This window comes from Piliocolobus tephrosceles, chromosome 17 (genome assembly GCF_002776525.5).
Source record: "Piliocolobus tephrosceles isolate RC106 chromosome 17, ASM277652v3, whole genome shotgun sequence".
Lineage (NCBI taxonomy): Eukaryota > Metazoa > Chordata > Mammalia > Primates > Cercopithecidae > Piliocolobus > Piliocolobus tephrosceles.
This window is the reverse complement of record NC_045450.1, coordinates 43,156,207-43,170,091: the sequence shown is the minus strand read 5'-3', so window position 1 is coordinate 43,170,091 and position 13,885 is coordinate 43,156,207. Positions and strand designations below refer to the sequence as shown.

The 13,885-nt window shown below is 52.6% G+C and overlaps 1 protein-coding gene across 4 annotated transcripts in view; it reads right to left on the bottom strand.

The window, feature by feature from the left end:
- The window catches only part of NDRG4 (NDRG family member 4), a 50,448-nt gene extending 43,549 nt beyond the window's left edge, over positions 1 to 6,899 (bottom strand). The window contains exon 1 of one of the 4 annotated variants that reach the window (XM_023210076.2): positions 6,676 to 6,899. Coding sequence is in view for 2 of the 4 variants with exons in the window: in XM_023210070.2 (XP_023065838.1) it covers positions 6,023 to 6,059 (37 nt within the window). In the remaining 2 variants the exon portion in view is untranslated. Of the gene's footprint in view, positions 1 to 6,022; positions 6,394 to 6,675 lie in introns of those variants that run through there. The other 3 variants (XM_023210074.2, XM_023210070.2, XM_023210071.2) reach the window with 3 other exon arrangements.
- Between the last annotated feature and the right edge of the window lie 6,986 nt (positions 6,900 to 13,885).

Below are 13,885 nucleotides of genomic sequence, written 5' to 3'. Positions count from 1 at the left end.
TCATGCCTGCAAAGCCCCTTTTGCCACATCAGGTAACATTTACAAGTTCTAGCGTTTAGGATATCTTTGGGGGCTATTATTCAGCCCAGCACACCCTCCCTCCAAGGTTCCCATGGCTCCACCTTTGCCTTTGTTTTTCACTTTGCTGGTTCCTCCTCCTTAGACTTTAAGGAAAGCCAACTTTGCATCTGCCTTGAACCATTCCTCCTCCTGTCCTTTTCCTCTCTGTCCACTGGACGCCAGCTCATCTTCAGAATTCCCACAGGATTGGTTCTTATCAGCATCTAGTGCTTTGCATTAAAATTTAGTTTTTTTAAAAATTAGCCTCCAGATGAGAATTTTTCGTTTTTAAAAACAGAATTTGAATTTCTTGTAACACACATTCACTGAGAAAAATGAGAAAAAAAGAAGACCAAAAAGAAGAAAGTAAAAACCGCATGCAATCCTGTTAATAGAAGAAGCCAGTGTTAATGTGTTGTGTATACCCTTTTATTCATTTTCCAATGCTCATCTAGACACTGAAAGAGAATGTCTCTAATACAATCCAACAGAAAATATGTTTCGAAACATCTGTTGGACTCTGGAGTCAAGATATTCTGGTTCGAATTCCAGCCAGCCACTCACCATCTGTGTGCTCTTTGGCAAGTTACTTAACCTATCTGTGCCTCACTTTACCCATCTGTAAAAAAGAAGAAATGATAGCACATACCTCCTAGGGTTGTTATGATGATGAGTTAACATACAGCATGTGGTTAAGACTGTGCCTGGCACACAGCAAATGCCATAGACGTGTGAGCTGTCATCACCATTAGTATTACACTATTTAAGGGGACATCTGTTCAGATGGATAAATAACCTTTGGCAGTATAATTCGTAGCTACCTGGGGTTCTCTGGTACGAATGCACTGCTGCTCTACTGTTAGGCATTTAGGTTGTTTCCAGTTTTTTTTTTTTCTTTTTTGCTTCTATAAACAATGAAGGGATAACTATCCTTGAACAAACACCTTTGCACACATCTTTATTTGTTCCTAAAAACTCAACTGCTGAGTCAGAGATCACACATATTTTTAAGCTATTGATACATCACTGCCAACTTGACCTTTATAATCCTCTACCCAGTGGAACAGCATGCCCCTCTCCCCACACCCACCCTCCCTGGGCACACCCAGTGACCCTCACGTCTCCCCTCTCCTCCAAGGGACCACATTTCCTTACTCAACCATATATGTGCCCCCACAACAACATCACAGCACCCCAGTGAAGCAGAGAAGCAGACGAACTGGAAATGAGGATTCAGGGTCCTGCTTTCAGCCTCCTAGGGCAAACCCATGCCTCAGTTTCCACATATGTAAAATGTGGGTCAACACATCTGCCAACAAACACTAAAATCGTCTATAAAATTGACTGGGGCTAGATATTCCATGGATTCAAATGAAACCAGAATTCTAAACAACAGGTAAAACTTTTGTTTCTTAATCACACATCAAATATATTCTTAAAAATTTGCAAGATCCTCTACTGAGGCTCCCCAGGGACCATTTCAGAGCCCAAATCTGCCATTTTAGAGCTCTGACTCTGAACCATTTTGGAAACATACTGCTCGAGTGCCAATGTGTAGAAACAATTGCCTTCCTACTTGCGAAAAGACCAGTGTCCCACTTTCACATATCACACTAAAAAACAAAAAAATCATCCGGCTACCGAAGGCACCAGGACTCTGCCCTCTGAGAACTGTATGAGCTCGTGTGCAGGTGTGACCATGTCCTGGGCTCCCTCACAAGTATCATCTTGGCTCCCCACAATATATATATTTTTGAGACTCACTCTGTTGCCCAAGCTGGAGGGCAGTGATGCAATCTCAGCTCACTGCAACCTCTACCTCTCAGGTTCAAGCAATTCTCCTGCCTCAGCCTCCCCAGTAGCTGGGACTACAGGCACACACGACCAAGCCTGGTTCATTTTTGTATTTTTGGTAGAGACAAGGTTTTGCCATGTTGACCGGGCTGGTCTAGAACTCCTGACCTCAGGTGATCCACCCATCTGGGCCTCCCAAAGTGCTGGGATTACAGGCATGAGCCAACTGCTTTGGCCTCACACTGTTAATGAGGGCTATTACTCCCATTTTATTGATAAGACTGAGGCTGAAAGAAGGTAAGAATTGCCCGGGAGCTGAGAAGCAGAGAGGAGACCCTGAAATTCACATCCTCCGATTCCAAAACCCCTGCCTTCCTTGTCCCTGTTGCAGCCAGACCCCACTGAGGGGCTTGGAAATGGCCTCGATAAGCATTCGTGATTTATGAAGCCTCCAGATGGACCCCAACAGCCTCCTCTTCTCTCCAGAACAAGGAGACATGCTGGGTCTGGGCATGACAACCCACGGGTCTCCTTCTAGTCCCATACGTGAGGGGGGACCTGGCCTTCCCCACGATGTCAGAGCTGTAGGTGTCTGGCTGGAAGGGCCCCACCGCGAGGCCACGCCCCTCTCACAGGAACCTGAGACCTAAGTAGGGTCCCCCAGAGACACATCTCAGAGAGGCCTGGACTGTTGGGAGAACCCAATGAAGGAAATGGAACACCCTGGGGGGAGGGAATCTGGAAACCGGAGCACAGTGGGAGGAGAAGGGACCCGCACAGTGATGGAGTGCGCTGGGGAGGCAGCCTGAGGACGCCAGCTCCGCGACTCTCATCTACTGTCCGCCTGCCAGAAGCTGCACTTGGCATCTTGCACACACTCGCACCTAATCTCCAAAGACCCCAGCCAGCTAGGCACCACGACGATCCCATTTTACAGATGAGGAAAGTGAAGTGTGGAACAGCTATTAGACTGCCCTAAAGCCAGGCAGTTAGAATGCCTGGGACAACTCCCGGCTCAGGGCTCAGTTCTGAATCCAGCGCTGCCTCTTCTGAGAAATAGGAACGTGAGGAAGTCACTGACTTCACTGGCAAGACAGGCAAGATAATAAAATAGGAGAATGTGAAAAGTATACAGAACTAAATCAGTATGAGTTCTTTTTTTTTTTTTTTTTTTTTTTGAGACGGAGTCTTGCTCTGTTGTCCAGGCTGGAGTGCAGTGGTACAATCTCGGCTCACTGCAACCTCCCTCTCCTGGGTTCAAGTGATTCTCCTGCCTCAGCCTCCCAAGTAGCTGGGACTACAGGCATGCGCTACCACGCCCTGCTGATTTTGTATTTTTAGTAGAGATGGGGTTTCATCATGTTGGCCAGGCTGGTCTTGAATTCCTGACCTCAGGTGATCTGCCTGCCTCGGCCTCCCAAAGTGCTGGGATTACAGGTGTGAGCTGCTGCGCCCAGCCTTCAATATGAGTTTTTAAAATTCAGTAAAACAATTTCCGAAGGCTGATGTTGGGGTGGGGAGTTAGAGGCCGCTACAGAATTATCCTAGAGATGTAGATGCTGAGCGGGCTGTGTGAGCCTAGCCTCAGCCAGCAACCCTTGAGCATTTGCTGTGTGCCACCACAATAAAGTGGCCACCTCCCGGACTGTGACCTGCTTGTCATCCAATGGGGGTGATGGGTCAAATCTCATAGACGCAGGAGAGCAGGGATAAAGGAGGGTGGGGACAGATCCAAATGCTCTAGGGGCCAACCAGCCAGAACAGGTGGGGCCCAAGAGGTGCCCACCAGGGTCTAGGTCCCAACCACGTGTGTTGCCAACACTATCTGAGCAAGCCTCACACCATCTCTTAGAGACAGGGGCCAACAGTTCCATCTTTAAGATGAGACGGCTGAAGTCAGAGAGGTTAAGGAAAATGTCTGAAATCACACAGCTGGCTACTGATGGGGTTGGATTTAGAATGCACATCTGTGAGAAAAGGAAGAGGACAGAGAGGAAAGGCTGTGAAGACCACAAAATAGCAACAGAGAGGATGGGCTGTCTCCCAGGGCCAGGTTGCAGGTGCAATGGGAGCCTGTGACTGATGACAGTGACTGAGAGGGGCCTCATCCACCCTGGCCAGGGACTTAGAAAGTCCACCAGAATCCGGCGAGCCCATCTGGTGAGGGAAGAGGGGTCCTGACTCCTCTACCAGCAGATGAGGGAACAGTGCATGGGGTCTCCAAAGCCTAGACCCCTCCTTGAGCCCCCTACACATGTCTCCTGTGAGCATTTCTCATCCAGGCCCTTTGGGGGCAGGAAGAGGGGGAGGAGAGAGGAACCAGGAGATCTGTTCACCATGCAGGGCTCTAAAAACCCATGGTGGGGGCCCGGTGCGGTGGCTCATGCCTGTAATCCCAGCATTTTGGGAGCAGGAATCACTTGAGATCAGAAGTTCGAGACCAGCCTGGCCAACACGGTGAAACTCATCTCTACCAAGAATACAAAAATTAGCCATGCATGGTGGTGCATGCCTGTAATCCCAGCTACTCGGGAAGCGGAGGCAGGAGAATCCCTTGATCCTGGGAGACGGAGGTTGCAGGGAGCTGAGGCTGTGCCACTGCACTCCAGCCTGGGCGACAGAGTGGGACGCCATCTCAAAACAAAACAAACAACCAACCCATGGAACTGTAAGCCTTCCCAGGGGGTTAACAAGTTCAGCGGCCTGTGCTGTTCCCTTCCAAGTTGGGTGAGCTGGGCCTGCCTTAAGTGGGCTCCACAAAGAAAAAGTTGGCAAGGGATTGGAGGGGGTGCCAGCCCCGTGGCTAACTGGGCACAGCGCGGGCACTTCTGAGCACCCAGCCAGTTTCCAGTGTCCCAGGAACAGCCTGCACCTTCCCTTCTCTACAAGTCTGTCATGAGCTATTGCTGCTTTATTTATTTATTTTTTTGTAAAGATGGGGGTCTCCCTATGTTACCCAGGCTGGTCTTGAACTCCCGGCCTTAAGCGATCCTCTGGCCTCGGCCTCCCAAAGTGCTGGGATTATAGGCATGAGCCACTGCGCCTGGCCTGCTACTGCTGATTTAATAAAACCTCACCCCACCCCCACCTTTTAGCCCCCTCCCCACCAACACACACGCACATTCCAGGCCATTCAGCCTCCACACCTCTCCTGGATCAAGCCTCTCTCCCAGCCCAGAGCACGGGCCAGTCCCTTGATCCTGAACCCATAATGCCACCTCCCTCTTCATTAACAGAAATTGTTTTACCACGTCTTCAAAAGCTGCCCCCGACTCAGATTCCACCCTGTTTCCTGAGTGCACCCACAGCCTTGTAACAGGGCTCCTGGGCTCTGCTCCCTCATGGGACATTAAGGTCCTCGAAGGCAGTGATCAGCCCCCTCCCCCAGGTGTCGGAGGACACTTACTGGAATCTGTGCTCATCTGACATACATGGATGGAGCACCTACAAGTCCCAGGCCTGGAGGAAGCCGGGCTGCTTTCCCTTCCTCCTGTCTGGGTCTCTCCACACCGGGGAGAACACAGAAGTCACTCCTCGAATCCTCCCCTGTCCCTGCTACCTTTTCCACCTCCTTTTCCTGACCGTTCTCTCTTGCTCTCCAGCCACTGCCCCCTGGATGTGAGTTTCCAGCAGGGCAACTGATCACTTCTCCAGAGGGACCCCAAGGCTGAGGGTCCCCAGTCAGTAGGGTCCAATCTGGCTTCCCACTTCCCAGGCCACTTGGCCTCCGCTCCCAGCAAGAAACTTCTCCCCCCAGAGAAAGACGGCCCAGATTGTCACAGCGGGCAGAAATAAGAGGTCCATGGCGCGGGTCCTGCCAGGAGCCAACGGGTCCTTTCTTAGAGAACAAGCGACACTGATTGGAGGGCAGGAGCCCTGAGCTAGCTTTCAGGGTCCTGACCCGAGCTCCGCTGGTCAGATACCCCAAGGGGCCACCCCCTGACCGGTGCTCCCACAGCCCGGACGCCGGCGCCAGGGACTCGCCACAGCCTCAAGTCCTCTCCTGGGGCCGGGCTCCGCACAGAAACAGGTAGCACAAAACTAGGAATTAGTGGGGGTCCGCACCCCTTCCTGCTCGGACCCGAGCCGCCCCAGTCCCCGGCCGCCGCGCCTGGAGCCCGCTCCAACTCGGAAAGTGGCGGGCGGCTGCGGGGCAGGCGGGCGGTACCTGTGAGCAGCTCCAGCCGGTATCCCAGCACCTTCATCTCGGCGCCTGGCGCGGCCCGGCTCTGGGTGGCGGCGTCGGGGCAGCGCGCTCGGCCGAGCCGGGGAGAGGAGCGCGGGAGACCCGGAGCGGAGCGGCAGGAAAGCGCGGAGCAAAGCGGGAGGAGCAGCTCACAGCAAGGAGCGCTCTCCCGCCCCCAACGCTGCGCTTCCCCCTCCAAAACGGTTTAAAAAAATCCACCAATTGCATGGCCGCGCACCCCCAAAAGGCACCCGCCGCCACCTGGTCCGGGTGAACTCCAGGAGGCGGAGGGAGGGCGCGGGGTGGGTGCCGTGACACCGCGGGAGGGGTACCCCGTGCCCGCCGCCCGAACAAAGAGACCCCGCCGCCTCCAGGAGTCGCGGTTGGGGGCGCGCGGACGGCGGCTGGGTGTCCCCAGCGCAGCCGGGAAGGCGAAGAGAGAGAGAGCGGGGGCCGCTGGGTGGAGGGGGCGCCGTCCCCGCGGAGGCGAAATGTGGCGGGAGCCAGTCGGTGCGGGGCTTGCGGGGCTGTGGTCGTGCGCGGGACTGTGCTGGGTTGGGCGGGGACGCGCGCAGCAGTCGCGGCGGCGAGAGAAGCGGGACCTGGGCGCTGGGGCGAGGGCGCCGCCGACTCACCGCGGAGATGCGGGCGAGACAGACGCGCAGGCGGGTAGCGGGGCCTCGGCGCCGCCGACGCGCGGGTGCAGGTGCGGGCAGCCGGGAGCCCCTCCGCGTGCCCGCGGCTGCCTGGGCGGAGGCCGGGCTGGGGGCGGTGCGCCGCGGGGGGCGTGCCCGCGTGGGTTTGGCTGGTGTGGGCGCTCGGCCAGCGGGGCGGCGCCCGACCTGGGGCTGGCCCCGGACGGACCAAGGTACCTCGCGCTTGGCTTCCGCCTCCTGCGCGGCTGGTGCGTCCGGTGGGCGGGCGGGAGGGCGAGCTGGGACCGCGACGCGGAGCCTGGGGGCACACTCCGGTCGATCCACGCCCCTGCCCACTTCTCACCTGCTCCGCCGGGCGGACTGTGCTGGGTGCGCTGCGAGGCCCTGCCTGTCCCTCCAGGACCCCTGTGGCCGCGCGGCGTCGGGTTCCCGGGGGAGGGGACGGCGCTGCCTTAGTCTTTGTTTAGACTCCCGAGGGGAACCTCAGCCGTGCAGAGACAGCCCTACCCCACCGCCCCCGCTGCTCCGCGCCACCCGCCGTCGCCACCTGGGAACCGAGGGAGAAAAGCCGTGGGGATCGGGAAGACAAAGGGTCTCAGGGGCCCTTGGGGCGTCGTCCCCCTCCCCCAGTTTTTGGAGCCCGAGGGTGCCCTTGGGGAAGTTGTGCAGGAGTGGGGAGGGACATCCCCTAGCAAAGGTGTCCTGGGCCCTCAGGGTCCCACCCTGAAGATGGGGAGGTCCCTGCTCCCCTCAATTCACCTCCATTATCTGAGCGGGAAAGGGAACATGGGGACTTGTGTCTTCCTCAGGCTCATCCTGCTCGGGACCGCGGGGCACTCCTCCCTCCTGCCACACCCCTCACCACCCCGCCTTTGGTCCCAGATGAAGTCCCACTCTGGGGAGTATGGAAATCTGATCGCCTGAAAAATTTTATTTGGACAAGACAGCTCAAGACAGGACTCCTGGAGACCCGGGTTCTGTTCAGGCTCGGCCTGTGACCTTGGGCGGGGCTCTGCTCCTCCCTGGGTTCCAGCCTTTTCCATGCAGGACTGTGTTGGACCAGGTCATCTTGGAGGTCCTGAATGGCGGTGGGGTTGAGAGTGCAGAGGGGCCTTCAGGCTTCCGGGCCCTTCCGCAGACCTCTCTCTGGGCTGGTTTGAGGAGAGGCCCTGGTTTTCCTTTCCTCCATCTCCAGGGGGCTGTGGCTGTGAATTAACCCATCCACCAGCTGAGAAAGCTGGTAAGATTTTGGTGGCCCCAGATGGGGCCCATGTTCCCACTTGGGTTACAGCTTTGTCCTTGGGTTACCCCTACAGCTTGGGGTGCAGTGTATAAATCACAGGAGGCAGCAATTTGGGTTCCTTGCTTTGCGGAAATCCCTGCCTCTCAGTTTCCTCCTTTGCAAAGGGGTGGAGGGAGGTCGGTGATAACAGAAGTGAACCTCTATTTCTGACACCTCCACCAGGCTTAGTTCTATATATAGCAGCCAGGAGCCAGTCCTTAGGAGCACAGGCTGGTCCTATTGCTTCCTGGCTGTGAGATGTCTGGCAAGCTGCTTACCTTCTGTGAGCCTTCATGTCATACTCTGTGAAATTGGGATGATGCTGACCTCAGGATTCCTGTAAAGATTAAATAACAGAATATAAAGAAAATGCTTAATATAGTACCAGACACATGACTTAAGTTTAAGTGTTCAATAAATGGTCATTATTATTACTCGTGATGAAATTGTTATTATCGCAGAGAGATTCTTTCAGGCTTACCTGAGTCCTACCCTTTTCAGTCATTTCAGACCTTGTCATTGGACAAAATTGTTGATGTTCTAATGACATAATTCGCGGGGCCTCGGCTGTTCTGCAGGCTTCCTAACAGGAGCTTTGACACTATGACACACCTGTCTGTATGAGACACGGTGTCTGCAGTGACCTTGAACTCATGCAGACTATCCATGTAGCTCGGATAGTTCATGAACTCCTGTGAGCATTCCAGTGAATCAGATTGTGGATTTGAACTCCTAAAAGTGGAGACAATAGGGCCGGGCGTGGTGGCTCATGCCTGTAATCCCAGCACTTTGGGAGGCCAAACCAGGTGGATCACCTGAGGTCAGGAGTTCAAGACCAGCCTGACCAACATGGTGAAACCCCATCTCTACTAAAAATACAAAAATTAGCTGGGCGTGGTGGCGTATACCTGTAATCCCAGCTGCTCGGGAGGCTGAGGCAGGAGAATCACTTGAACCCAGGAGGCGGAGGTTGCAGTGAGCCAAGATTGGTGACAGAGTTAAAAAAAAAAAAAAAAGTGGAGACAATAGATGATGAAGAAACGTAATTGTGAGGGTTCCCAGGGCTATTGCATCAAGCAAAGGTGCTTAGGGAATAGGCAGGTTGAGGAGGCCCTGACCTTTCTGCAAACATCAGTCATGCCAGGCAGAGGAGTCACTGCCGAGTCAGCAGAAGGGCAAGCTCTGGGTCCCCTGTGCCGCTGGGCTCTCTTCATCTTCAGCACCCTGGGGAGGAGGCGTGATGTTTGGGAGCAGGTTGGATTAACAGTGGAAAGTAGAACAGTGCAGAAGGCCAAGCTGTTGGCTGGGACAGGAGGCCTCTAACAAAGTGTCCCCCCAGCCTTGCTCCTAATTACTTGAACATGCTTCCTAAGTCACTGCCTTGTAAAATGGGCGGAAGATCACTGGCCTGCACCCAGGTTGGAGCTGAGATAACCTTTCTGAAGATCTCAAATGAGCCTTCACTTTCTCATCTGTAAACTCAGGCTGATATATCAGTCAGGGTGTTTAATTGCAAGAAATAGAGACCTACTCTGGCTAATTGAAGCAGAAAAAGACTTTGTTAAAAGGAGGATAGGCTGGGCATGGTGGCTTATGCCTGTAATCCCAGCACTTTGGGGGGCTGAGGTGGGCAGATCACTTGAGGTCAGGAGTTCGAGACCAGCCTGGCCAACACGGTGAAGCTCCATCTTCACCGAAAATACAAAAATTAGCCGGGTGTGGTGGCAAGCGCCACCACACACGTAATCCCAGCTGCTTGGGAGGCTGAGGCAGGAGAATTGACTGAACCAAGGAGGCAGAGGTTGCAGTGAGCTGAGATCCTGCCACTGCACTCCAGCCTGGGCAAAAGAGTGAGACTCCATCTCAAAAAAGAAAAAGAAAAAAAAAAAGGAGGGTGGGCAGCTCTTGGAATATCAGGTGCCAGGCCTGACACTGCAGTGTTGCCCTGGTGTTAAAACCACCACTGCCATCCCCTGGCACAGAAACTGCAGCCAGTGCCACCCCTGGACATGGTCACTGGGCACTGACATCAGGATCTCCGCTGCTGCTTCCCCAATCCTCACCACAGTGGATTCTGCGTGGTCTTGACTTCCTCGAGCCACTAGTGTCTAATTAACCAAGAACAGAACATGCCCAGGTGCAGCGGCTCACACCTGTAATCCCAGACTTTTGGGAGGCTGAGGCAGCGGCTCACACCTGTAATCCCAGACTTTTGGGAGGCTGAGGCAGAAGGATTGCTTGAGCCCAGGAGTTCAAGACCAGCCTGGGCAACATGGCGAAACCCCGTCTCTACAAAAAAGACAAAAAGTAGCCAATCATGGTGGTACATGCCTGTGGTCCCACCTACTTGGGAGGTTGAGGCAGGAGACTTGCATGAACCTCGGAGACAGAGTTTGCAGTGAGACAAGATTGCACCCCTACACTTCAGCCTGTGCAACAGAGCGAGACTCCGTCTCAATTAATCAATCAGTCAAACAATAGAAAGAATGGAATGTCTGATTGGAGGAGCCCAGGTCATATACTTTGGCAAAGCAGTAAGCAAAGCTAGGGAAAGATGTTTTCAGTTTCTCTAGTGGGAGGTGGGCTCTGCCTTGTAGAAAGGGTGTGTCAGCTGCTGGGGGACAAGAGTGACCAGTGACCACTTCAGGTGACAATGGTCTTGTGAAACTGTTGTGAGATGATGCACATGGACATTTGACTTGGAGCCTGGCATGAAGGGAACACAGGGATCGCAACGATCCCTGTCGTTGAGATTCATACCACACTGTAAATGTAAACCAGTGATACTCCTCCATTCTTTAAATTTTTGATTTTTCAGCAGATGAAAGACAAAAGGACCTTGAAAACAGTATGGCTTGCTGCCCTTCCACAGATAGAGGCAGCTCCGGTCCTGCTGCCAGGAGGACAGGTGACTGGGTTTTTCCATTGTGGTGATGAATTGGGCTGAGTCACCATCCCCTCGTGACCATGACTGGGAGCAAGTAAAAAGAACCAGCTGATGGAGTCAGAGGTGCAGACGATGAACCTGGGGCTATTCAATCTTCATCCCTTAGCAGGGTGGGGGAAGCAGAAACTGTCTCCCCCTCCCCACTAACACTCCCTACTCCGGAATCTTGAGCCACATGGCCTCAGGGAGAGAAGAGAGGCTCCTTTCTTTCTTTTCATACTATTGATTGAGTGTCTCTTTGGTGCTGTGGGGTTCAATGGAGAACAGAGCTGATCAGGACACTGACCTTGCCTTCAAGATTCATGCACTGATGGAAACCAGCTCAGAGTCCCATAACCTCAGTACCAGGCAGACTCTGCTAAGATGAGTAATTGATGTTACCATGGAGTACAGTGGAGGCCTGGGGGACTCAGCAAGGGCTTCCTGGAGGAAGAGGCACCTGAGCCCCCTAGAGGTGAATATCAGCAGATGGAGATGGGAGGCGGGTGAAAGGGAGAGAACATCCATTCATCCATCCATCCATCCATCCTTCCTACACTGGTCAGCCAGGCTCTGTGCTGAGTTCAGGGAGGCACAGAGCTAAGCACAGTGCAGTCCTGCCCCTCAACAGGAGCCCGTGAATTGAGGTGGAGAAGCCTAGGTATGCATGAGCAGATGGTGCAGAAGCTGGAACAAGGAAGTGGATGCAGGAGAGTGCCCGGCCTCAGCCTGGCTCTGGAATTTCACCAGTTACCAGATTATCTGCTCCCTGCTCCTGGGCCATGGTGGATGACTCACTGGTTATATTGCAATCCCCTTTCTCCCATGATATGTAAGGACCCTCCTCCCTGCAGGGCCAGCCCTTTGCTATGTGGTAACTCTGGACACCCCACTATCTCCTCTGTTCCTGAGGACAGTAGACCCCCTCCAGTGCCCTTTGCAAATGTCCCTCCACCTGCCCTGGAAACTTTAGCAGACTCATAGTTACCCGGTTGGTGCTGAGTCAAGGCAAGAAGTGGAACTGATAATATTTTTTTTACAAATTGTAATAGTTAAATATATTCAATGCATAAACCTTATGCAGGGGGAAAATAAAAATCACTAATAATTCCACTGCCTAACAATAGCCAGTGCTAACATTTTGGGGGTTTGAACTTCAACGCTTTATACACACACACACACACACACACACACACACACACACACACACACTACAGTGGCCCTCTGTGTCCGTGGGTTCCACATCCATGGATTCAACCAACCACAAATCAAAAATATTTAAAAAACCAATAAAATAATATAACTATAAACTAATGCAAATAAACACAATACAGCATAACAACTATTTACACAGCATTTACATTGTATTCGTTTTTTTTTTTCAGATGGAGTTTTGCTCTTGTTGCCCAGGCTGGAGTGCAATGGCATGATCTCGGCTCACTACAACCTCTGCCTCATTTCAAAGGCTGAGGTTTTGTTTTGATCTTGTATTATGATGTGTGTGTGTATGTGTGTGGTTTTATTGTTTTTTTTTTTTGTTGTTGTTCTTTTTGTTTTTTTGGTGGTGGTGGTTGTATTTTTTTTTTTTTTTTTTGAGATGGAGTCTCCTTCTGTTGCCTATGCTGGAGTACAAGTGGCTTGATTTCGGCTCACTGCAACCTCTGCCTCCCACGTTCAAGTGATTCTCCTGCCTCAGCCTCCGGAGTAGCCAGGACTACAGTTGTACACCACCACATCCAGCTAATTTTTGTATTTTTAGTAGATACAGGGTTTCACCATGTTGGTCAGGCTGGTCATGAAACTCCTGACCTCAAGCAATCCACCCACCTTGGCCTCCCAAATTGCTGGGATTACAGGCGTGAGCCACCGTGCCCAGCCTGATCTTTGTTATGGTTATGTAAGATGCTATCATTGGGGGAAACTGAGTGAAGCATACACTGGACCTCTCTGTACTATTTTTTTGCAACTTCCTGTAAATCTACAATCATTTCAAAATAAAACAACAACAACAACAAAAATTGAGGAAGGCCTGGGAATGAACTATTTGACCTCAGTTTCAGAAGCTTCTGTTTTAAACTCTACACTTTGTCACCAGAGCTAAGGTTTCCTCGTCTCAGTTTTCCTTGAAGGGTGGGACTTGGTCTAGGGAAAAGCACCCCTCATGGAGAGCGGCGGGTGACCATTCAGGCTCTCCTCCATCATAGTGCTCCTGCAGCCCAAGTGTGTGCTTGAGGGGCTGACCTCCCCTGCTCTCTGCAGGAGGGGAGAACCTGAAGGGGAAAGGGGGGAGGCACAGTTTCCCTTGTGGGCTCCAGGGAGTTTCTAGGACAGGTAGGAATCTGGCAGAAAGCAGACGAAAAGAAGAGATTTGCTCTTTGGAGCTGAGCAAAGCCTTCTCTTTCCTTAGGAAAACCCATATGTCCAGAGAAACCTCTGTTCTGAAGTGCTGGATAGGGGTCCCCTTTGGCAGGCTAAGCCTTCTTGGGGTGTCATTGGCCCAGCCTCATCTTGGGCCTGAGCTAAAGCCATCCACAGACCTGGGCATGGGCCACTCCCCAGAGCTGGGGCGGACTCAGTTCTATGACTCACCACCCAGGGGCACTCTCCGTTTTCAAGGGCTGCAGTTTCCCCGGTGTCCTGAGCACCATGACGACAGGGTTGTGTTGAATCAGAGGTTTCAAGCAAGTTTCCACATAACAGAAACTGGGGAGCCAACTTAGAATGCTGGCTTGAGAGTCTCCAAGATCATCCTCAGGCTTCATGATTTGCTAGAACTCACAGAACTCAGAAAACCCATTGTATTAGTGTTTATCATTTATTGTGGTGTAAGGATACACATCAAAATCAGTAAAAAGAAAAGGTACAAAAGCAAAGTCATATCAGGTGCATGCTTACGAGTGTCCCTTCCTAGTGGATTCACATGGGAACACACTAATTCTTCCAGCAACAATGTATGACAACACATGCAAGGTGTTTTTTTT